Consider the following 25,271-nt stretch of genomic DNA (forward strand, 5'->3'; position numbering starts at 1 on the left):
ACCCCCCATCCTGCCCAACTGCCAGCCTCCCCCTGCTTTTCTATAGGTTTGCCCTCATTCCCAGCTCTAAGCACCCACTGCTTCTTGGGAGAGAGAACCAAAATACACAAGGAGCAAAGTGGGCCAGCTGTTGTTTCCCTGGGGGGCACCAAGGGGCTCAGACTTGGGGGCTCAGGTAGCTCTGGGGGTGTCTCTGGTTCCTGGCATCTCCCCACATGGGGCAGGCACCACCGTGGCTTCCGAGCAGCACAGAGTGCATTGCACTCACATACATGTATTTTCACATTTGTCCTGCAATCAAGATTTAAAATGCATAGAGGGACTGTGAGAAAGAGCCTCCTCGACACAAGGCAAGGAGCAGTAGAATGAAGTGTCCACTCTGCAACAAGCATCCCCATTAGGAAAAGAGCACGGGATACCAGGCAGGGGCTCTATGGCTTGGGTTCCCCATGCTCTGACCCACCAGCTCTGACCCACCAGCCCCATTAAACCCCTGGGATGAGGGAGCAGAGACTGTGACACCGGAATAGGGAAAGCAAGTGTTTATAAAGGCCAGATACCCGTAACAAAAATAAACCTGTGCTTTCCCTCCCCCACCCCCCTTCCCAACCCTCCCTTTTTCATGTTGTTATTTTTTTGCCTTTTTTTTTTTTTTTTAAATTATTGTTATTTTTTTGCTTTTTTCTTTATTTTTAATACAAATCTTCTTTAGGAAAAAAAATGGAAGCACCGTCTGTTACAAACCAAACCAAAAGAACAGGAGGAGAATAAAAAACAAACCCAAAAAAGAAGAGACGTATTAGAATTAAACACGGTGGAATGTTAAACAGGTTACAGGCTACCGTTCTAGCCAGTGCGGTTAGGCAGCTTAGTGAATTAATTGCTTAGGAATTAAAAATAAATTATTATAAAATAGATTTCTGTACATTTTACATACATATATATCTCTTTATATACGCAAACTGTGATGGGCAAGTCATTACAGGGGACTTTCCCACGCCGGTCTCAGTCCCAGCCGAAGTCCTGCCCCGTCATCTGGTAGAACTTCATGTTGAAGGGCCGGTAGAAGTCCCGCAGCCTCTGCACCACCTCCTGGTCGATGTCGGGGTGGGTCCTGCCTTTCGTTTTCCCCAGGCAGTGGGGTTTGCTGCTGCCCTCCGCCTTCTTCAGGCAGGGGAAGCCCTTGGTTTTGTTGAAGTAGAAGTGTTTGTCGGTGATGATCCTCTTGAGGCCCAGAAAGTCCTGGACCCTGCCCAGCTCCCCCGCGGGGTCGCTGATCAGCCTCTCCCCGCTGACAAAGAGGATCTGCCCGATGGGGAAGTAGAGCAGCCAGTTCTCCAGGTGCTTGGCGTAGATGCCGATCTGGATGGCGCTCCACGAGGTGTCGATCAGGCCCGTAGTCCTGTTTTTGAAGGTCAGGCTCTCAAAGGTGGGGATGTCGGGCTTCTTGGAGAGCGTCTGTGTGTAGTCCGAGATGGCTCTGGTCACGGGGTCCCGCACCACCACGATCAGCTTCGTGCCCTTGGCCATGGAGGAGATGCGGGCTGGGGCCTCCTTGGTGACAAAGTAGCTGGGGGTCTTCTCCATGGTGATCTGCCCCTCCAGAGTCCTGGGCATGAGGTCCCTGCCAGCAAAACATACAGGTTAGATCAACAGGTAACAGCATGGAAAATACACACATACATATAAATACACAAACATACACAAGAATTTTTCTTCCTTAACCTGCCTGTATGGGCCATTTAGCTCGTATGAATAAATCCATTTTCCAATGGGGGCTATGGGTATTATTATTAAAGAGAATTAGAAATCCAGTTGAGCCATCTCCCACTTCTCCAAGGGCAGGTGAACCAGGCTGTACTCCACACCTGCAGTGTGGCTGCTTACACCACTCCAGATGGTCAGGATGAGTCCAAAGCAGCACTGTGCATGGCTCAGGTCAGCACCAGACTGATTCCATGTCACAGCTCATCATCCCAAGGGTAACAAGAGGAAGGACTACTGAAAGCCAGGAGCTCACTGCAGCATGCCCACTCTGCTTTCCTTTAGCATCCCCAGTGTGACACTTCTCTCATTTTAGGCATAAGAAAGCAATTTGCCCACAGCATGTGCCCAGCTGGTCACTCAACCAGCAGGTCCTCTGCACCCAGCAGAGTATTTCCCTGATGATGAGAACCAGAAGGAGCACCAAGAGCTGCTGGTGCTGCTCCAGCACATTCCAGTCAGTACCCAGCAAGGACAGCCTCCCTCCTCTGGTCATTTCTAATTAACCAAGCAGATAAAAAATGGGAGAACTTTCTAACATTACTGAAATGGCTCAAAGCAAGAAGTCATTTTTTCCTAACATCCACCAAACAAGCCTAAATATTTCAGACCCTTTGCCAATGCTTTCCCTTTACAACCCCACGGGACTCGTTTACTCTGGGCTGTGAGACAGTTAAAAGACAGCGAGAGGGGAGTCTGTCACAAAATTAAAGCTATAAAACTTGATTAAGTTTTCAAAGCATCCACCCATTGCAGAGAAATGATGGGTGAGCGTGTGATCTACAAGCTTCCAGCAGTGCTTCCCCAGCTGTACTGCACTGCGCACAGAGGCTGCTTGTTCCTCTCCCACATTGCTGTGGATCAAAGATCACTGCGAGCCCTCTTGATTCCAAATACTGCTGCTAACTCGTGCTAATGCCAGTGGTTGCCCTGAGTAAGAAGCCAAGGGGAAAAAATGACCCATCTGAGGGTAAATAGCAGGAAAATCCATAATGAATGGTCTGACAGAACAACAAATTGCTGCATGGCCATGGAATTTGGTCAGTAGCTATTTAGGTAACTGCTGCTTGAGGTAGATTGTACACAGTATTCTATTTCACCTTCTGGCATTAAGTTTATGCAATGTGTTTACTGGCAAGGGACACCCCATGCACACACCTGTGGACTCTGCACTGCCCTATCCATAGAACCATTAAGGTTGGAAAAGAGCTCTAAGATCATCAAGTCCATACCCACATGGGTCGATAGAACAGTCAGCAGACCTGGGACAAAGGGGCAAACACACTGGGGTAACCTCCAGCCAATGGTGGTGGCAAACCTTATAGGGGCTGCCCTCTCAGCATCACACAAATGGAGTTTCTGATGCTGACAAAAGTCACCCCAGCCTATAGGCCTCTGGGATGTGAATGCTGTTGCAAGTCAGGAGCTGGGATGTGCCAACAAACAGAACCAAAATACGGCTCTGACTAACCCTGTACCTTTCTGGCTCACTCTACAAACTGGTAACGCCTTTGGAGAACAGCGCGAGTCAGTAATGCTCAGACTCCTAAATCTGACGTGGGCTGATGTGGATTTTGACAGACTACTCATTAAGTGGTGTCTCTTTTTATGGCCACATTAAATCTGAGCTCTGCATCCTGCGCTGGCCACCAACTGATTTAAGGTTTCAATCCACGAAGACTTTAATGGCTGGGGACATGCCAAGAGAGGAGACTGCTCTCCATGGTGGGCCCAGGTCCAACTGAAGGCAGTGAGTCCATCAGGTCACCCTGCATTGAGGCCCCAGACATCAAGGTCAACTTCTCCTGCAGGGCTGCTGCAATCAGTGTTTACTGGGCTCCTGGCAATGATGCAAGGCTTATTTTTTTTCCTCCTTGCACAACAGAGGCCTCAGGGAGGGCTCTGCCCTGTGGAAGAGGAGGAAATTGCTGGGGGCAGAGTTGCTGCGTCAGGTGATCGGGGTTGGGAAACTCTTAATGAGCATTTCCATGAACTCAGAGGAGTGTACTGCAGAAGTGGGAGAGCACGAGAGGCACCCATAGGGCCAGCAGCACCCGAGCCCACCCCTGGTTTGTGCCTGAGGACATGCAGCATGTCAGACCCAACTGAAAAGTGTCTGCACAGAAGCTGGAGAGCAGCAGAAGTCATATATCGTGGCCTGTGGATGTGGTTTGAACCTCTGATAGCATTACATCCAGGAAAGCAGTGTTTCATTGCACGTGCCCCTCAGTAGCAAGCAGCTTTCCCATGGTTTCCATAAGCTCCCACACAGGCATCACCCATCACGCCGGCAGCCAGAGACAGAGCCTTGGGGACAGGAGGAACTGGTAAGTTCGCTGCTGTGAACTCACAGAGGTGGAAGAGTCATTGAGGAGGGTTTATTCCCATTCAAACCACACCTGGAGAGGGCAAACTGGCCCAGCTGTAGCACTGCAACTCCAACACAACACACCAGACGTGTTCAATGAGGGAAGCAGGACCAGACTCCAACTCTGAATATCTGCTCCCGAGGCTCCCAGACAGCAAGGTCTGCATGAGTGGTAGAGGGAAAGAGAAAGAGCCTGGAAGAGCTGCAGCCATGATGTGCTGGTGGGATATGGCCCCTCTGGGTCATACAGACATGGGCAGCTTCCAGATGCAAGGCAGTGATGGCAGAGGTGCAGCCACCACCACTACCTGTATGGGAAAGGGAGATGATAAAGCTGAGGCAGGCCGTGGGAAAGACAGATCCCAGCACAGACAAAAGCTGCTGCACCAGTCGGGACAGGGCTGGATGGAGACAGAGCAGAGGGCTGCAGTGGATAGCAGGGTGGGAAATAAAGACAGTATGAAAAGCTTGGCAAGCAGTTCTCCTGTCTTGTTATCCTCCTGCCTTCTGGCAACCTGGAATCAAAGACCTCTGGAGCCAGCGTGAGCACCCAAATCATCCCATTTTATATTGACTGCGGACTGCCTGAGCCTTTTAAACTCTTTTCGCCTTGAGAACATCCCACAGCAGAGAGTCCCAGTGCTGCAGCCCTACCTTTGAACCCTCCCCCTACATCCCCACTAGAGAAGGATGACAGTGCCAGCAGATTCCTGCATCCCTGATTTGAGCAGCCAGCTCCTGGAGGACACATAGGCCCCATGAGACGATGGAGATACAGTGGGATCACAGCCATGAATCTCCTTCAGGCAGAGAGCAGAGCCCCTCGCTCCGAGCTATGAACATGTCAAGAGAGACAGAGGAAAAGCTTTTCCTCTAATGAATATTTCCTCGGTGAAGCTTGCATCCTCCGTAGGCGAAGTGATAGGCTTAGTCTAAAGATGGATTGGCCTACTTTACCTATTAACCACTTAGACTAATGTAATAAAGGTCCTCCTCATTCAAACAGCCCTAATCCCCAGCCCTTCTCAGCTCTGAAGCCCACAATTAGACGGGATGCTAAAATAACCCTGCCAGGCTGCTGCCTGGAGGAGGGGGTTGGACGGTGGGGGGGGAGTTATTTTGCTTCTTAAGTACAAACTTCTCTAATGTGAAAACTGGACTCAGAGAGACATAAATTTACAAAGTGGGAATGACAGGTGGCCCCACGGTAATCCAATCCTGAAGGCTAATGCCCTTTGTGGCAGCTTTTGTCTGCACAGGGGGGGGTCCGAGATAATCTGCTGCCACTTCTCCAGGAGGGGCCGGGGGCTGCAGGGACCTCCACGTCCCATGGCTGCAGTGTTGGTGGCAGGTAGGACAGAATGGGACGCAGGACAGACTGCAGCCACAGCTGTGAGGGGTGTGGTGGAGAATAGCAGGGCTGGTAGCATCACCCAGCTGGGAATCCCATGGCAGGGAGGAATGAGTGGTCCCTATATCTGCTGCACTGCAGTGAGTCACTTCTGCCACCACCACTGCATGGTCACAGCGACGGCTCGTTCCAGTCTCAAAGCCCCCCCACCTCCAGCCCAGTCTCCTCTGGACAGTTGTCTCCGTTTCCCTCTGCAAGGACAACAAAACTGCACTCCAAAAGGGAGAGGGCTATGTCTGTGTAGGCAACTCTAAGAAGAGAAGTGTTGTTAATAGGGAAGAAAGGGGAAAAGAGCAAGTCAAACTATTTCACATACCAACCATGCTCACATCGAGCTCAGCCCTGTAAATCAGAACCATTTGCTTGGCCACACAGCAGTGGGCATGCAAAGCATCCAACCTATTCCTGGCCACTTTGTACCCAAATTGCTGACTGATCTTTCAAGACAACCAGAAGTGATTTCAGCCCAGACAAAATTTGGGAACATGACAGTTTCTGGGCAAGGTAACCCCAAAACCTCACCCAAAACCAAAGGTCACCACACTGGACCCATCCTGATCCCATGCCTTTAACCACTGTTCTGTTAGAGAACCAACCCAGTTTCACTGGGATGCAAGAGAACTTCCAAAGCTCCATCCATAAAATATGGCAGCACCCAGACCCCATTCACTGGTATTTACCACTGGCTTTAAGCTGGCTTTATGGAGCTTAAATTACACACTGTTATCTCTGTTATCAGTAGCAAGCAAAAACCCCTTATATTTCTTACAAGAAAGCAAAAGCTGACACAGACTGTGCTATTTAGGAGGACCTTGAAAGTCCAGGATGAGTTTTACAGAAGACTGGAACATCACCAAAGTCAGAGCCAAAGGGACTAACAGCACGGCTGAGTCACCCCACAAGCCTCTGAGGATTTAATGGTTGCTTTCCCCCAAAGGCTGATCATAAAATCATCAAGTCACAGAAGTGTTACTTTAAAGCAAGAACCTGGCAAGCAAGCAAAGGGAGAATGTGAGAATAACAGAGGTTTAACTACACAACAGCTCAGCACCGAGGTCCATTGGCTTTGGCATCACCAATGTGGCTCCCACTTGGCTCACTGTTGGTAGCAGATCCAGCTGGGGGAAAGGGAACACGATGGAGAGGAAGGAGCAGGGAACAAAACTTGCTGGTTTATTATTTGATACACTTGAATGTAGTACAATTTCCCTGCTTTGAGTTGCCCTCTCCTCCCATGGTTGCACAGAGGACCTGTGCAGTAGCATGTGGCCTCTCCTCTCTTTGTTATCAGCCCTAGAGCAACATGTGCGCCTTTGTCTCAAGCAGGAGCCCGTTGTTTGGGTTGGCCAACTGTACAACAATAAAAGAGAACGGCTGTGAAGCAGCCCCAGCCTTTTTGAAACGGGTGTAACTCTATCCAGCTCCATCAAACACTCGCCACGACATTGACACGAACCAGATGACGGGAATTAATGAATTTCGGGGGTGAGAAAGGGGAGATAAAGGAGAAGGGAAAAGGGGAAAATAATCCATGGGCGTGAAAGTCATGTTTTTCTCACCCTCCTTGTTCCCTGCCCCCAAATATGCCAGGTCCCTTCACCTGTTGGGGAGTCTGGGGATTAGGAGAGGGAGAGGAAGGTAACAGCATGAAGGCTTCCCATCAAGAAGCCGCCCCCTTCTGTGGTCTTTGATGATGTCTGCAGGCCCAGGTGTCCACCACCACATGGGAACAGGCTCCAGCCATGAAGTCTGACCTCAACTCTTTTGATGCAGGTGCAAACTCCACTACATGCTGGGGTGAGAGTGGGGACATGGGGCACCGGTCCTTATACCGCATGCAGGCACAGTACAACAGGAAGCAAGAGTGCAATACATGATGCATCATCATAGAGCTGCAGCCTATAGGGGTGGGAATAACTTCCAGCAGCAGCAATGTTAAATGGCAGTGCTGTCTGCATTGGAATGGTATTTGTGCTTTCACTGGAGAGAGTAATAGGGACCAATGCACCTCAGAGGTTCCGTGAGGCTGAGAAGGATATACCCACCCTCAGCAATGGGCACAGAGGCACCAGGTAGATCTCTGAGCCTCAACACAGAGCTGATGTCCAGTGCTGGGAGGAAGGGCTCAAGGGGATGAAAACTTAGGAGGCAGCATGAAAGAAAGCCCTGCTTGTTGGCTGGGGGTCCCTCTCCCAACCCTTTGTCCAGGACCTTCCCAAACCAACACAGACATTCCATGTACAGAGCCCACCCTGGCTCCTTGCTTTGCTCATCCTGCACCAACTCAGCATCACATTTACAAACACTCACCAAGAAGTTTCTCTCCTTGTTTGCTGGAGCCAGGAGAGATATTCATCAGCTCCACCAGTTCATTATATTGGTCCCCTCTTTATGTAAAGAGAGAAGCCTCTTTCTGTCCCCCATCACACTTAAAAGCTCGGAACTTCCACTAAATAATGATCTCGCTGAGGGGAGGGAGGACAGCACTTTACATATCAAAGGGCTGCTTTGGTGGGATTTACCATAATTTGAGATGAAGTGGTAAATATTCCATTCACTCCACTTTACCTCCAGTAATAATTATAATCCTATTACCAAGGTCCCAAGAAAGTGATTGCATTATCATCTAGCAAGCATCTATGTGGATTTCTTGGAGTGGGAAGGCCACAGGCAAGTAAAGGAGGAAAAGCAACAAAAGATACGATTGCCAGCACCTCCCTTCCCCCAGCAGGATTTGGTCTCCATTGTCCCAACGCTTCAATAGCGCTTTGCTCTGAAAATAACAGCTTTTGAGTGCAGAAAGGGGGTGGGGCTGAAATGAGCATCTTGCTCCTCCCGGTCAAGCCTGGTCCCATTCAGGGCCATCAGGTCCCCCCCTTCCTCTGCTGTAGCTCCGGGCACAAAGAGCCCCGGTTCCTTTTCCTGGCAGGCACGGTGCTTCGATTAAAAGCTAATTGCTGTTTCTGGGTGACTTCTTCAGAATATCACACACAGCAGCGCTGCCCACTGCTCGAGTCATGTGAGATCACCCTGTCACCGCTTCCAAGAAGAAAAATAATGATAATATAGAAAAAAAAACAAAAACATTTTTGTGCTTCAGAGAAGGAGAAGGAAGAGGAAATTCAGTGATTGAAGGGGGGAAAACTAACCCTAAGCCCAGCAGGAACCATGCCTGAGCTAACCTGCAAAGCAGAACCAAAGGGCCAGCTGTGTCTGCCAAGCTGTGTGTTTCACTCCTCTTGGTGCACCCCATCAGAACGTGTAGCTGTGATTCATCCCCATGCACCCCTGTCACCCTTCAGCCCAAAGTGCTTGTAACAATTCTCCCTATAATTGAAGCAGATAACAGCCCAGAAGGGAGGAAAAAGGATGAAGAAGTTGAGAGGTCTGCTGGGATCCAGCACTCACAGCTCAATGCTTAGGAAAGATCAGTCAGTGCTTAGGAAAGATGTAGGGTGACAGAGGCTGTGGGTTTGATGGTTGACATCTCTGTGCCCCTCAGACACGTTGGTACTGTAGAAGGGAACAGTGTCCAGCACCAGCAGCACTCAGCTCCCAGCAGCACATACACCAGCCCAGCACAGAGTCCATAGCCCCAAAGTGCTCCCACACCCATTGATTTCCTCTCCTAATTTGTAGGAACAGCACTAATCCTCTCAAAGACATTAGAACACCACAGGCACTGTCCTTTGGACATCTCTGCTTACCTCTTGGAGAAGCACTTCCTTGCAGCGATGGGATCAACTCCCACAGGGTTAAACCCCGTGGATGTGAGAATCAGGTCCTTCAAGAACCCCAAACCCAGCAGCACTGTGGTTAATGCAGGAATAGAACTGCCCATCAGCCCTGCAGAGCAGCCTCCTGGCTGCCCCAAAGGGATGTGCCATGGGATCAGATCCTGCACCTTGCCCCAACATGGGGCCTGTCAGCTTCAGGCTGTCACACTGGGGCTCTGGATCTCTTGTACTCTGCATCTTGAGGTATTTCCCATCCCTGCCATATTCTTATAACCCAGGAAGCTACAAGAGGTTATCCCATCAGCCTCATCCCTAAAGCCCTTCTCCAGGGACCCTCTGTGCCATATGCCAGTGGTGGGGAACCCAGCAAGCAGAGCAAACTTCATGCTGGATCCAACAGGTACATCTTCAGTATCTTATGCAGGAGACCACAGCCACTCCAAACATCCCCACATCACTTTAGGACACCACTTCAGAACACCCCAGCAGCTTTCCCTGTCCCTGGAGCAGCCCAAACACCACATTTCCCCCACTTCTATTGGAAAGCTAAAAGAAAAACCCACCAACTGCAGAGCCAGCCCTTCACTAAACACAGCACGACTCAACAGCCATAGAACACAATCAACCCAGAGACAGGCGGGACCCATGCTCCCATCCTGCCCTGTTCATCAATCACAGCCCCACTGAGAGCTCTTTTGTGTCCTTCCCTGAGCACACAAATGAAAGCCCCCCAACCTGTGTGACTGCACAGGCAGGTAACAAACTGCACTGATAGTGCTGCCTTTTGTCCCATGCCCCTCAGCAGCCTCCCATTTGCACAGGGAGGGCTCTGCACACACCTAGACACACACTGCTCCCATAGAACCCTGCTGTTAAATAAAAGCTTGGTGATAAAGCTCTGTGCTGCCTGCACGGACACCTCACTGTTTGTCACAGCTATGGGGCACCCTTGGGGTGGGACATGCACAGAGGATGTGCAAAGAGACCCAAAAGGAACTGGTGCTGGTGGCAGCTGTGTGACAGTCCTGCTGCTATTGAGAGGGGAGCATTGAAACTACCTTGTCTGTGCAGCAAGGATCTCATGTGGGCACCTGGAGCCTCTGAGTATCCTCCAAAGCAGCCTGGCTCCTGAACAGAACACAAGAAGGAAGCAGTTCGAGTGGCAAGGCTGGGGCAGGCAATAGGGAAGCCTGCAGACAGATGTACATACGCATGAAGAAAGGATTGTACATCTTTAAAAAGCTACTCCAGGAATCCACCTAGAGATAAGGGAATGCTAAAGGCAAAAGGCAAGCAACCAGTATTGCCCCAGCAGCACATGCCTTGGAAAGGAGAGGTGGCACAGCCATGACTTGACCCAGTGGCCATTCGGCCACCAACTTGTCCCACCTCGGGGCAAGCTGTGTTTGCCACCCACTGGAACAAAGGCCCCGGAGTTAATACACCGGTGATCCTCTCAGCACTGATCCCTAAATGCATTTTAGCACAAATGGGATTGCAGTCTCACCTCATTCCTTAATGGATTCGTGATTACAGCCAGAAAGGTGTAGGCGGTGCATTGGAAATTAAGCTCCCCATTGTAAACAGATCAGGTTAGTAAGTGACAACACATTTGTTCAGGATGGGATTTTTCTCCCCCAGCATCTCCATTGCTGGTGGGTGCCAGCAATGCTGCAGAGCTCTGGGTGCAGCAGAAGGAACAGCGACAGCCCTGGGAAGGAATGACATTCCCAGTGGAGGAGGGAGACAGGCAGCAATTAGGGAAACAAGGAGCAGGTCTGTCTGCAGACACCCCTCCTGCCCCAGTCATTACGTGGGACCATGGCTGGTCATAAGCAGTCAAGAGCTCTTTAAAGAGCAGACTCAGCTGGTGGAGATGCTCTGCTACAAGTACAACAGATGCAAAGCACTACTTCTAATTAAGAAGGCATTCACTTAATTAGACACTCTGCGCTGCCATACCAATGATTTGATCTAATCCTACACACTTGGGCTGTGTTTAGGAGGGCTCTTCACGCTCGCTGCTCATTTCTGACTGCTTGGCTTGTCTTTCTTTGTACCCTGATGGCTGTGGGGCAGGTCCATGGCTGCACTGACAACCCAAAAGGACCTCGTTGGAGCAATGTCACACTTGCCAAAACCCAACCACTGGGAGCATATCCACCCATTGGGCAGGTGGTAGGACCACAAACCAACCCTGGCCTTGGTGCTGAGAGCTGATCTTGTGAATCCACTCTATGCCCCAGCTCGACAGTCCCTGACACAGGGAAGGCAGAGGGCTGGAATGCTGAGGGATGAAGCACAACCCAAGTGAAATGACTTTTCCCTGAACACTGAGAATTCTGAATGAGAGCCATTGTCATTCAGATGAAACTGAGTGTCAGATTAACAAATCAATGGGCATAGGAGATATAAAATGGGTTACCATTGAATTCTTTCAAATACTCAAACATATGGATGAACCAAATGTGAATTGTAATTGACTCACCCGCACCTTTGATCTCTACACCCTTGGGTTCCCAAAGAGACAGCCGGCCCCCTCTGACTGGGACTGAACCAACTCAGGGCTCCATTGTGAGCCTTCACAAAGCCTTTTCTCTCTGCCTTCATCTCCTGGATGTAGCCACATCCTGGCTCTTGGAAACCGAGACAAGCCAGCTCAGCCTCATAGAGCCACAGGGCTGCAGGAGGGCAGCTCAAGTCTCCTGGATGCAATCACTTGCATGGAGCCCATCAGCCATGAAGGATCAGCAGAAGAAAACAATCAAGTGTGCAGCAATGATGCTCACTGCTCTACTTATCCTGGAGCTGGACACAGGGTCTGCTTAGGACTCTCCAAGAACTTTGCTGATGGGTTCTGCAGCATGAATGTGCCCTGACTTCAAAATTCTTCCTGATCTGGAAGAGCTGAAAGCTGCCCTGCTTCAACTCCCAGCAGCATCACTTCTACTGGATGAAAAGACACAGCTTTTAGTTTTCCTGGAAGGTTTCTACAGCTACATCAAGAATAACCTGATTATAAACTAAATTTTACCCCTACATGTTTACTTCTGAAGTTTGCATAGAGATTCGACCCTGGGTCCCCTTTCTCCATCCCCAGCAAGAAGAGTGGGTTTAATGGGGGTCTAGGGGAACTTGGGGGCCTGGGGGCAGGCTTTGCTCTGCCCCCCATCATTCTCCAGCTCAGCCCCAGCCCTACAGCTGCTCAGCACAACTGGTGATCTGGGCTGGTACGGCCAAGAGTAACAACTGCATGGCTCAGTGCAGAGGAACCCAGTGAGGAAACAGCCACAAGGAGGAAACTCCTGTGCTCCTAATCTGCTTTAGGAGTGCATGAGCTTGCTGTTTATATATAGCTTAATTAATTATTACACTGCATTTAGCAGTGTGACCTTGAAGCCATCTCTGGGGGGAGCCAGCAGCCCCAGTGCAGCGGGGCAGTGTGTGAGGCACCCGGACACCCCTCCCTGCACCAGACTATAATTAAGAGGCTTCGAAGCAGGCTCCTGGCCCCTCTCAGCTCACAAAACACTAACCTGCTATTCCACTTCTGCTTTGGCAAGGCCGGTATCTTCTCCTAAGGCTTTGCTCATTGCTCAACAATCCCTGTTAGCTATTCCCTCTGAAAACACCATGCAGACAGCCCAAGGCTTGTTAGATAGAAGATCCGCTCAGAGGGGAAATTGTATAAGGAAGCTGTGAGCTCTGTGTGAAGCTGCAGCAAACTGAGTGCACAGCACTCGGGAGGACAGCAGGGCTTTGCTGATCCCCATCCAACTCCCCAAGGAGCGGCAATGCTGTGGCTGCTCATTTCTCATATGGCTCTGTTTGCAGCCTCACTGCCCAGAGACACAGCAAAGTGAAGGCAGACAAAAGGGAATGTTTGGAGATGCCCACCAACCCCATCACCCCACTGAGCACCTCTGGCTGCTCTCCCATCTCACCCTGTGTGCAGAGGTGGGGAACGGCAGTGTGAGTGGCTCAGCAGGTGGTCACAGGGGGGTTAGAGCCTGCAAGCATCACTGTTCACCATCCCTTACCTGGTGCACCGGGCAGAGGAAGCTGCTGTATCCACCCGGTTGACTTCAGCACCTCGTGCCTTCCTTCCAAGTCTAACACAGCTTAAAAAAGCCCCAAACACCCAGCAGCAGACATGCCAGAGCTTCAGGCCATGCTAGTTTTTAAGCAAATATTTCACATCCCTATGAAGCAGCAGAGCACTTAGTGAATAAAGCATCGGGGTTTTGTCCTCCCCCTAGTGACAGAAGGTCTGAGTGCTCAGCTTCCTGCACACGGGGACATTCACACTCAGCAAGGGATGTGTAACATATATACCCACCTATACTGCTCTATGCAGGCCTATAAAATAAAATCCTATGCACAATCCCCACTTGCTGCTGGAAGAGCCGACTGCAGGGCTGCCAACAGCTCACACTGCTGGGAACTGGCTGTGCCAGCTCAACGGGGAGGCTCCAAAATCGCCCCCTTTCTCACACATCAGGCACTCCTGTGGATTTCAGGAAGGCCTTACATCAGCACAGAGTGGGCTGGCTGGGTCACAGCTCTGATTTGGAGCAGTGTAATACTGGCAGGATGGCACTGCATCAGCTTCATGAGTGGGACCGCTGCCCTCGAGCTGCAGGTAAGCTCAGAGTTGGATGCTCCGCTGCTGTAATAGAGTCAAAGCAGCACTAAGTCACAGCGTCCCTCAGTGGGGACAGATACTGAACACAGCTGGCTCCAGGGTGTTCCTGAGGAACTGAAAGGACATGCAAAGGATTTAACAGTTCTCACCTTCCCTGCTACCCGCTGTGCGACGGGGCCTTGTCATGCTCATGTATTCCAACAGAAGAAGGAAAGAAAAAAAAGAAGTGAATTATTCATTTACTCCAAGTCACTGTGAGGTCCTCTGCAGGCACTCCTGTTTGGCTTCCCCTCGGATGTTCCTACCAGCATCATCACATCCCCCAACCACCCCAATGTCTGAGCCTCTCCATACTTCTCCTTCTCCCAAGGCAGAAGCACACACATCTCCAGAGCCAGCAAACTGATTTGGGATGCCAGCAGCCCACAAACAGCCCCTCACATGCCCACTCCTCTCCTCCTGAGGTCCCTCGTGTCCTCCAGCACGAGGACGCTACATTCAAAGCCACCATCTGTGAGTGATCTCTTGAAGCTACAGAGCTGTTGCAAAGAGAAAAAGCCACCACAGGGAACCTCTGAAGAAGAGATAAGAACTCAGCTCCTTTCTGCAGCACTTATGAATGAACAGTAAGGCCTTCTGCATATCACGCCTGCACAATCCTTGGTGTCCCAGGCAGAAGGAGCAAGCAGGACCCTTTGCTGGGACCTTGGTGACCCTTCTGAATGTGGCTCTGGGCACCTCACAACTCCATAATACCCTGAGCTGGGAGGGACCCACAGGGACCACCAAATCCAACAGCATCACCAGGACCCTAAATTAACCCAGGCTGCTAACCAACCAACACATCACCCCTAACCCCCTCCTTGCTGTTAACAAAGACACGGGCCATCAACCCAGCTGGCTCTGCTGACCGCCACCAGGCTGAGCTCCTCACAGAAGAACCCAACATTCATTGCTCATGAGCTTATTAAGAAACTTCCCATCAGCTGCTGAAAGACCTGAAATTGGGCAAGCCCGGTACAGTCAGCAAGTCCCAACCCAGCACTTACTCACCACCAGGAGGAGGCGTCCCCTCCAGTCACTCCCTGCGGGGTGACAACAGGTAGCATCGATAGCCCCTGACCCCCTAATTACGCTGCTGAAATAACGAGCCCTGGGATTTGTTGTTCTTGGAGCCACGTGCTGCCCGTCCCGCTCCCTGTGACCCACTGCTCACCCACGGTCACACCGGCGAGAAGAGGTGAGCGCTGCTGCTGAAAGATGGCTTAATTAGGATGGATTAATGACACCGAGTCCAAGCTGGAGCAGACAGAGCAGTTCAGCGAGCAGGGCTTGATGGTGAAACAAACACAAGATCTGGCCAGCTCTGAAATACAGCTCCATGAGGGCATGTTTTAGAGCCACCGCATCCAGCCTTGCGAAGCCTTCCTTGGAAGTGTATGGGGAAAGAGATCACAAAGCTCAGCCCGCCACAAAAAAATACACTAAAAACAACCCCACAAACCCCTCCTCAGCCCAGAGCCCAGTCTATAGCTTTCCTCCCATTGCTCCCATGCCCGGCTGCTGCCATATCGATGCCGCAGCCCACCACGTCCCCCCCAATGCACGGCCAACGTGGCAGAGCTCAGCAGCTCGACAGGTGAGGCCGTGAAACCTGATCAGTGCAGACAATGTCGTCCCCCCCAGCGTCGTGCTGGGAAGGCCTCGTCACGTGCATCGTATCGGGCAACATGCTGGAAGCGCAGCGGCGGCGCTGAAACCCCAGCGACACGAATAATCTTGGCCATCTGTTTGAACAACTCAACCTTCCTCAGATCTGGAGGAATGATCCCATGCGAACACAAGGGCCTTGCTGACTGATTCCAGCAGTCCCAGCTCCCGCAATCCGAGGCTGTTTGCTAAGGAAATTGGTCTGGTTGCTTTGGCATACGTGGTGGAAGGGCATACAGGACCCTGATCCTATGGGCATGGCACTGGGCTGGGAATAACCCCCACTCAATCCAGCACAGCACAATACAATGCCAAGATTTGATTATCTACATATCACAAACCTCTATATACATAAAAAATATGGACTGATCAATATGTACGGATACATCTAATATTTGTTCTTATTTTTTTAATACATAAAGAAAATAAAATCTCCAAAGGATTGACAAAGTGACCCTGGAGAACGTAACCATCCCATTGGGATGTGCTCATTGGCAGCAGGGCAGCTCCCAGCACTGCACTGGGGGCATTTCTCCTTGCCCAGCTATGGGGCTTTCACACAAAGCTGCTGCAAGAATTGCCTCTATTCCCAAACTCGCCAGCGATGAGAAGCCTCCCGCAGCAATGGCAGTTAGCAAGCAGCTGGCTGGGTTGGATAGAAGACATCAGGGTGTTATACTCACTACTACCATAAATTCAGGCTTTACAATGGCCAAATGTGGGGTAAAATTCTGCCTTCTCAGAGGCTTTCACCCCTCCAGCCACCCGATGCGTTACCCTTCCTGTGCTCCATACATGCACCCAACCCTGGGGGATAAAAGGGCTCTCCTGGGGATGAAAACAGGAGAATACCAGACGAGGATGTTTTGCCATCATTCAAGAACCAGCACAAAGCAGCAGCACCCTGTGCTTTAACATCCCCACTGCTTACTGGGGTGACCGCGGAGTTAAGGAATGCACTGTGTATAAATGGATCCGAACCACGCGGGGGAAAATGAATCAGAAACTATTACATAAAATAAAAAGGGGAGGGGGAGAACACAGTCTGGCTCCTCGAGCAGCCACAGCCGGAGCACAGGGTCTGACTGCGGGCTGCGTGCTCACACATAGACCAGCAATGGGCAGCAGGGCCACGAGCGCGTAGTGCAGCCCCACAGGGTGCAGGGCTGAGCCCACGGGGCCTAATACGAGAAATAAAGGGGAAAAAAGTAAAAAAAAACCCAAAGCGTAACCATAACAGCATGATGTTTTTTCCTTACCGTACATTAATTAGAGGACAAAAGGGTTTCAAGTCCTCGTTCTATTAAAAATATGCCATTATTGCCTGAAAATAAAGGGAACTAAATATATATTTAGTATATATATGTATATATATATATATATATGTTATTTTTCCTTGTATCCCAGGGAAGCAATTCCCCACCCGAGCAGCACCCCGTACACACACAGCAGCTCCTCGCAGGCTGCTGATGGTGCAGCCGGACCGAGGAAACTCATTTATCACCCCAAAGTTCCACATGCTCCTCACTATTAGTTCTCAGCATGGCTGGATCCCATTCCTCCTCTGTCATGGTGGATATTTTCCCTCGGAGTGCTTAACATGCTGCTTTCATTACCGGGGAAAGCCCCACAACACGCACACGGGGTTCCTTCCATTGGATTCCCAGCTATTTCACTGTTAGTTTTGCCCTCTCTTCCCTCTGCTTTTTAGAAGCTCAGCTCGCTTTGATGCTGTTCTGCAAGTATAGGGGGAGATGTATTTTATTCCATTTAAACTCTTCCATGTGAAACAAATGGAGGAAGAAAAAGTTTGCTCTCCCTCCTTCCCAAGTTCCTCGCCGCACACGGGATGTTCCAACACGGCACAGCACTGAGATGGGCACAATGAACCACAAATACACCCGAAATTTAAGCTCTTATCAAAGTGAAAGAAGCCAAATAGCCACTCATTGATCCACACAAATTTTCCATTGGAGGATGGCATTGCAAAGCGGGAAGAAATGTACAAAGAAAAAGGAAAGCAAAAGGATAACACAACCAACCCAAAGCAAAACTCCCAGATCCAACCCTGATCAGCTCAGATCCGTGGGAATAAAATCTCCTTCCAGCAGCCAACAGCTGTGTCTCCATCGTTCCAATGGCGATGGGTTGAAGAGGCAGAGATGGGCACAGAACAGCCCTATAGCGGGTGGTGTTTGAGCCCCCGAGCAGCAGAGCTGAGGCGTGCCCTGCTCAGCAAGGCAGATATTTTACAGCGGGTTTTATCTGGTTTTATGGGGCCGTTAACAAGCAAACACAAACGCTTCTCCTTATTGATGCTGAGATAATAAATAAAAGCCTCAGTGGGGCTGGTGGCAATATAAGCACACTCCTGCGGAGAGCTGAGGAACCAAAACGCATCGAGGTTTGGGGCGGTTTGCAGCCATACAGGGTCTGATCTGTAACACTGAAATTCATCCCGCTCAATTCTTGCATCTCATTCAAACCCAACTCAGAAATAAGGCAGAATTTGCAAAGCACGCAGCCATTATTTGGGTGAATATTACCATCCTCCTCAGAGCACGATTTCGCCTTCCTTCCCCTCAACCCAATCAAGCTACAGCCTCCCAAAGCCCCAGCAATGTGCTCACAGGGGTAGGGCCCACACTGCTGGAAATGGAGCAGCTGATAAGAAGAAACCATGGAAGAAGTTGTGCCCAACTTCGATGACAGCTCCTCCAAACGTTAAAAATTACCACCCCCTCCCCGTGCTGGGATAACAGACCGGTGCGATCATCAGCGTTATTCTCTCTTTTCTCCCCCCTTCCACCTCTTCCTTGTAAAAGATTAATCAACCATTTTATGGTCTAATTTAGGCGCCTAATTAAAAACAGAGTTCAACACCTCCAACACCGTTTTGCTAATAAATCCTGACAGCTCCTCCGCTCTGCAATACGCAGGTTCTCCTTCCCAAACGCCGAGTTAATGTTTGATGGGATCAGTCTCACCCCGCGGCCGTGGGACGCCGCATCCTCCGCTCAAACCTCAGCAATTCACTCCACGAAACGATCCGATCCCGAATCCCCTTCGCGACGGGATGGAGGCACCGAAATCCCATCCACCGACCCGAGCCGAAGGATGAGCTGGAGGGTTGTTATAGCTCCGAACTCCGCCGGTTCCGAGCTGCTTTGGTACCGCCCGGATCGGCTCCGAGCGCTTTGGGATGCGGTGCCCGTGCGGCCGCCGCTCCGCTCCAATGTTCAACTTCTAATCAACGCGTTTCTCGCAATGTAACCCCTTTCCTTTCCCTCCTCTCCTCCCTCCTTTTTATTTATTTACATATATCTATACATATATAGATATATGTGGTTTTTTTTTTTTTTTGTGGGGTTTCTGCTAAAAGCCGAGTTCTCATCTCGGAACAAGCGAACGCAGCGCATCGCACAGGGACCGCCCCGAAGCGACAGCGCTGCCCGGTCCGAGAACGGCCGGAGATCCGGCGGACGGGAGATAAAAAACCAACAGAGCGCACGGAAAGAGCTGGGGAAGGAAAAATTAATCTTTAACTCTATTTCAAGATGACGGGCGCTTTGACGACAGCGAAGCCCAAAAGCCGCCCGGCCGCCGCCCGCACCGCCTCGGACAGCGCACTACGAGCGGAGGGTTGAGAGGAACTTGTAGGGTTTGGGGGGTTATTTCTCGTTTTTTAAGGGTATCCGGAGCCGCCCCCCGTCCCGTCCCGTCCCGTCCCGTCCCGTCCCGTACCTGTACCAGGCGAGGCCCCGCTCGTAGTTGCGGTCGAAGAAATGGGGCTCGGCGCCGACAGCGCGCACGTCGGGGTGCACCCGCAGGAACTCCAGCAGCGCCCGCGTGCCGCCCTTCTTCACTCCGATGATGATGGCCTGCGGCAGCCGCTTGCTGCCCGAGCCGTTGAGGAAGGCGGAGATGGGGCTGAGGGCGGCGGGCGCTGCTCGCTGCTCCCCGGGTCCGCTCTCCTCCGGCGGGGCAGAGCCGCGGGGCGTCAAGCCGGGCAGCGCGGCGCAGGAGCCGGCGCACGAGTAGAACATGTAGAGCCAGAGGATGAGCATGATGGAGAGCAGCAGCAACCTCCGCTTCAGCGGCACCAGCGGAGACGGGAGCGAGCCGGGCACATCGAGGCAGCGGTTCAAGCGCTGCCCCATGTGCCCGCGGGCGCACCGGGCTGCATGGCTGGGGCCGCCCGCCCGGCTGGGGACCGCCCGGCCCGGCTCAGTGCGGGGACGGAGACACCGCCCGGCGCCGCATGGGTCCCCCCCCCCGGCGAGCCCCGGCCCCGCGGCCGCCGCCCGCCCCTCGGCCCGGCCGCTGCCCGCACAGCGCCGCTCTCAACGCCGCCGCTGCGGGCGGAGCAGGCAAAGGCAGCGGAGGGGGCGGAGAGGGAGGCCGGCCGACGGGCAGAGCCGGTAGGCAATCAGCGCCGCGTCAAGCCGCATAATGAGCCCGACATCAGCCTATGAGAAGGGTGGGTGGGATGAGAGGGCGGAGAGCCCGGCCCCGAGACTCGCAGCGCTCGGTGACGGACCGGGCCCATATGCAGCCATAGAGCCCGGCCCGCAGAGCGTCCAGCCCCGGTCAGGATGAGCCCCGGAGTCGGTGTCTGTCGGCACGATGACAGCTCACATGTGGGAGGGTCCCTCCCTCCCCTCGTGGCTGCTCCGTCCCCCAGGGCTCTCACTGAGGAATGCGAAGCAGACCCACCCTTATCCCCAAAGCAGGTTTAATGGCACAGAATAGTGAGCTTAATTGCTGAGAGTAAAGACCACGGTTCAGAGGTCTCTGTGCTGTACAGACACACACAGAATAGAGCCATAAGACAAGATAATGCAGTTCGGGATTATACCTGTCAGTCCACGTTGCCCTCAGCTCCTGCAGGTCCTGGGCAGGTGGGTTTGTACCATGCACTGATGTACAAAGATGTGGGTGCCCCATATCTGGGCTATGGGGCTGTAAGGTCCCTCCCAACCCAACCATGTTGTGAGTCTATCATTCTATCTGTTGGCTGTTGGATGGACCACACTTTATACCATTTTACTTTATGATATCTCTGCCCTTATACCAGCACCTGTGGTGTTGGATAGCTTTGCTATTATCTGTATACAAGGAATAAGCAACCAAATGTAGCATAGCAGCCTATGTAAGCAGAGTTTGAGTGCTGGCAGAGGAGATGCTGGCAGCTCCATTAGCTTCTCCTGCAGGACCAGGTCAGGCCAAGGAGCCCAAAGGAATCTTTCACATTCTATGGATGTTCCTTACCCAACATCCCTCCAGCAAACACCCAGCCTGGCAGCTTCAGTGCATATGTATTTCTCTGCTACCATGTTTGTGTCTGAAAGTGCAGAGAACACCAGATGAGATGGACCCGACCCCAGAGCACAGCTGCTGTAATGGAACCTCTGCCTTTCTTTGATTTCGACACCTACATGTTGCAGAACAAAAGGCGAATCTTCTCCCCACAAAAGGACTTTGATTTTCCTGTGTGTCAGAGGTGAGATCGCAGTGCAGAGCTAAGAACACTCCGGACCCATCAGTGCTGGTGCCAGTGCACCATCCTGCCTGGCAAAGCACACACTGGGAGCACATCTGCTCTGTGTTGCAGCTACAGAGTCAAACAGCAAAGCACTGCAAAGCACTTCTCTGCTGTGAGTTAAAATAGATGGCGTTGCTGGGCTATCTATGGTGCAGAAGGGGGATGTGAAGCAAGCAGGGATGTAACACAGGAGGAATCACTTTCTAGTTTCACTCTGTGCATTGGTGAAGCTCTGCTGGCTGACCCAGACCAGTAATGGGAGCAGAATGATGCAGGAGGTGGCCACATAAAGCCCACAAAGCAGTGGCTGCTCAGCAGGTGACACTGTGGCTGTGCCCACCTCCCCACCCTGAGCTCCTGCTGCTGCCTGCAAAGAGGAAAACCCTTCAGATGGAGTAATTCTCATTGTTCCTTATGTCTTACCAGCACCAGCCGGGATAACATCAACAAAATGTCATAGAAAGTTTGGTTTAAGCTCTTAATATATGTCAGCTGTAGCTTGTAAAAGTTGGATTGGCTTTTTAAGCAAAATAGCCCCAAGACAGGTTTTACTGTAATTGTATCTTCTGCAGTCGGGCTTTGGGAGTTTTCTCCTTATAGAAGTGGCAAAGGAGAGAGTTATCACTGAGGGGTCCGGGCAGAGGGGGGCCAGCTCTATGGAGCAGCAATGGGGAGGAAGGGCACAAATAGAAGTGTGGGGCTGCAGTGCTCGTTCTTGTGCTTCCAGCACCTCCTTGGAGGATTACCCTGCACAGCATCCCCTATTCCCCATCCTATCGGCCTTTTGTGGACCCAGGTAGAAAATCCAGCTGTTCTTTTGGTGGAAGTTAACAGTCCAACAGTTCTGAAACGCAAAGTGGTTTATAGTTCTGAAGTATGGAGGCTTGTAGGTTTATGGCAGGGCACACACAGCTCTTCTTTGGGGCCGTGCACCCCAATACAGAGCCGGGCAGTGGGCAGCGCCTCTGTACAGATGTAAGAGGAGATCTTGTTTCTCTCAACCTGAAACCATTTCCTTTCCCCCGCTGCCCTCCCTCCCCTCACCCCCTAATTTGTCCCTGGGGCTTTAATATCTATTTCTCCAAGTGCCACGGTCCGAATTTACTGCTCGCATAACTCCACCGACTTCAGTGGGGAAGAGCGTTTAGGGTGCTCCAAGGAGGCGTAAGTAGGAGTGATGTGATGGAATCGAGCAAAGGAAAATAGAGCCTGACTGTCAAGAAGAGTTTCCTACCAGGGAAATCTATAGGCTGTGGAAGTTCCCCATGGGAACAAGCAGAGACCAAGTTGCTGAAGTCATTTTCAAACAGCACAAGAGAATAGGAAATCAGCCCAGCGACCGGCCAGAAGGAAAGGCGAGATGACATAATGCTACTTCTCCATCTCTAATTTCTGTGGCTGCGTTTCTTTGTCCTTGGAGTTCTTTTCCTGCAACTGGATTTCTCCTCTCTGTCTGAGCGATGCGACGGCTCTCACTGCTTCTGTTTCAATCCCTCTGCTAAGCTCTGCCCTGGATTATAGAAACATGCCAGTGCTCCTCTTTGTCCTGCAGGGCACAAACCTCCTTCCAGGTTTCACCCCTTTCCTATCTGAGCAGTTGTCTCCTGTAGTTACGAGGCTATATCAGATGAGTTGGCTTAATCTTAGACTCACTGGGGTGAGGGTGCATCTGTAACTCACACACAAGCAGGGCTGGCAACTTTCCTATCACCGCAGATCCTCAGCTAGAAAATCACGCAGGCAATCGGCACAACAGGACACAGCGCTTCCTTTAGCATCCCGGTTCCGATCAGCACCGCCTCCTATGGGCCCAAACAGAGCCCAGGTCGGTGAATGGGGACATGCCCGGCTCCCACCCGCGGCTCCTGCAGCGCTTCCTCCGTGTTTATTCATGACTTCACATTCGCTCACCGTCTCAGCATCAGCGACTCGAAGCTCCGCTGCTCGCAGCCTCCTGCCTCGCACAGATAATTACAGATTAGAACCGGCTAATTTTTATTTTTGTAAGGCTGTCAGAGATCTATGTTTGTTATTATTGTCTCCTAGGTTGCCAGTTGCATAAATACATATGTAAAACCCCCTTTGATCTCGAAGGATAATGACACAGATTTATCAAATGTTTGCCTTTTTCTGTCTCTTTGAAAAGGCTGATTTATGGAGTGCAGTCCCTACCTCCCTTCCTCTCTTGAAATATGAAGTGTTTGTGAGCAGCCAAGGTAATATTTAATATCCTGCCAAGAATCCTTTGCACTTCCTAACAAATGAACTACAACCTAACCAAATGGTTCACATCTGTTTAGCCTCTTCTCCTTTTTAACTAAACAAATTAGCATTAGAATACCTGGGAGGCACACAAAGTCCCTTTCTAGATGACAGAACACAGACAATTATTAGCAAGGGGAGTAACTGTACTGAAAGGCTCAGGCAGGGACCCAGCAGATGCTTTCACATCTCCTGTCGCGCCCATCAATGACCCACATGGGGCTGACACACCGCCGCGGCCCCGGGGAGGGCTGTGGGGTCCTGAATGCCATCAAGCAGCGGCCTCGGCTTCTTCAGTGTTTCGTTTCATTCATGCAAAAGTGCATTTTGGGGTGGATTTTTGTTGCTCTGCAGCCTGCAGGAAGGCGTCCTGCTTAGAGGGAGTGCTGCCAGCAGTCAGGAAGGGGATGAGTTATTCTGCATTTGTTTCTGATGCATTGGTTGCCCTTCCTGAGAGCATCAAGCCAGCTCAGCTCCATCACCGCTGCCCTCAGTGAATGGCACTGTAACAAACTGCTGGCTTTTACAATGGCAAGGTGTGAACTAACATCTGCACAGTGAGACCCTGGGTCAGCACGGCCTCATGGAGCTGATCCATAGGTAACTCCAGGCTCCAACCGTGCCAAGCAATACGCTGCTGGAGCCTCAGGTACCTTAGAATGACACATTTGGGTCCAATTTGGGGGCTGTTCAGGACGGGAGGCGTTGGGATGAACTCTGCTGAGCGTCACTTCATTGGATTCATCACGGCAGAACGGAGCCAAAGGAAACACACGTTTTATTGGGGCTAAAGCTCAGCTTTTGTTGTAAATGTTTTGGAAAAGAAAACACTTGAAAGCCTCACGCAGATACTGCTATTAATATATCATCCCCAAACCAAGTGATTAAAACCAACAACAGCTACTATGAAAACGCGGTTTTGTAGCACAGGACCGCATGGGATGCAGCAGGGAAAATCATTATGAGCACAGCAGCAGGGTGCAATTATAAATAAACCCAGCTCTGTTCAGGCTACAAAAGCAGCAATAATCGGTCGGGGCTGCGGTTTAGGAAGGACTAAAAACATTTACCAAAGGTGCTATTTATTACCAGAGACAGGGACGCAATTGGATTATGGGGTGCAACTTCAGGAGAAGTCAACAGAGGGAGTTCAGTGCCATCACGGCCAGGCCAGGTTCAGCCCTGCAGCCTGGCAAGCAGCAAACTGCCTGTCCACCTGTCCGTCCATCCACCTGCATGGCCTTCCTGCCATCCCCATCATAAACAAAGCATCCCAGGGCTGGTGGCTTCTCCCTGCTTCGGCACAGGTTGAGTAGCAAAGAACCTAACCACCATTCCTCCCTCTGCCCCAAGGTGACTGTGTGGCCCCAGCATCCTGCTGCCACAGCCTGCATCAGCTTGGCAGGCTCCAGTTTAGACAGGGACCTTTCAGGTTGGATGTTAGGACAAGTTTCTTCTCTGAAAGAGCAGTGACACATTGGCACAGCTGCTCAAAGGGCTGGGGGGAGTCACCATCCCTGGAGGTGTTCCAGAGCCATGGAGATGTGGCACTGAAGGATGTGGGCAGTGGTGGGTTGGCAGTTGGACTTGATAACTGGAGTGGTCTTTTCCAACCTTAATTATTCTGCGATGCTGTTTTCAGTCATTCAGGGCCATTCCCTGAAGTCTATGTTTCTGTTTAAGGAGAAGTCAGCCCGGCTCCAGCTGCAGTTTATACTGGTACGAGCAGTGGATTTTGTAGCACATAACTCATATTCAAGGCACGCTGTAGTTATAATCGAAAGCACTGAAAACATGAATGTTGGCCAGAATGGACCTCACCATTGGGA

General features: G+C 51.2%; 1 protein-coding gene across 1 annotated transcript; it reads right to left on the reverse strand.

Moving 5' to 3' along the window:
• Positions 1-689: 689 nt before the first annotated feature.
• LOC107322099 (heparan sulfate glucosamine 3-O-sulfotransferase 3B1-like) lies at positions 690-19,902 on the reverse strand. The gene is made up of 2 exons (XM_015879737.2): positions 19,380-19,902; positions 690-1,624 (listed from the first exon to the last, which is right to left on the reverse strand). The coding sequence occupies exons 1-2, from the start codon at positions 19,793-19,795 to the stop codon at positions 1,006-1,008; spliced, it is 1,035 nt and encodes a 344-aa protein (XP_015735223.1). The 5' UTR covers positions 19,796-19,902; the 3' UTR covers positions 690-1,005.
• Between the last annotated feature and the right edge of the window lie 5,369 nt (positions 19,903-25,271).

This window comes from Coturnix japonica, chromosome 18, assembly GCF_001577835.2.
Source record: "Coturnix japonica isolate 7356 chromosome 18, Coturnix japonica 2.1, whole genome shotgun sequence".
Taxonomy (NCBI): Eukaryota; Metazoa; Chordata; class Aves; order Galliformes; family Phasianidae; genus Coturnix; species Coturnix japonica.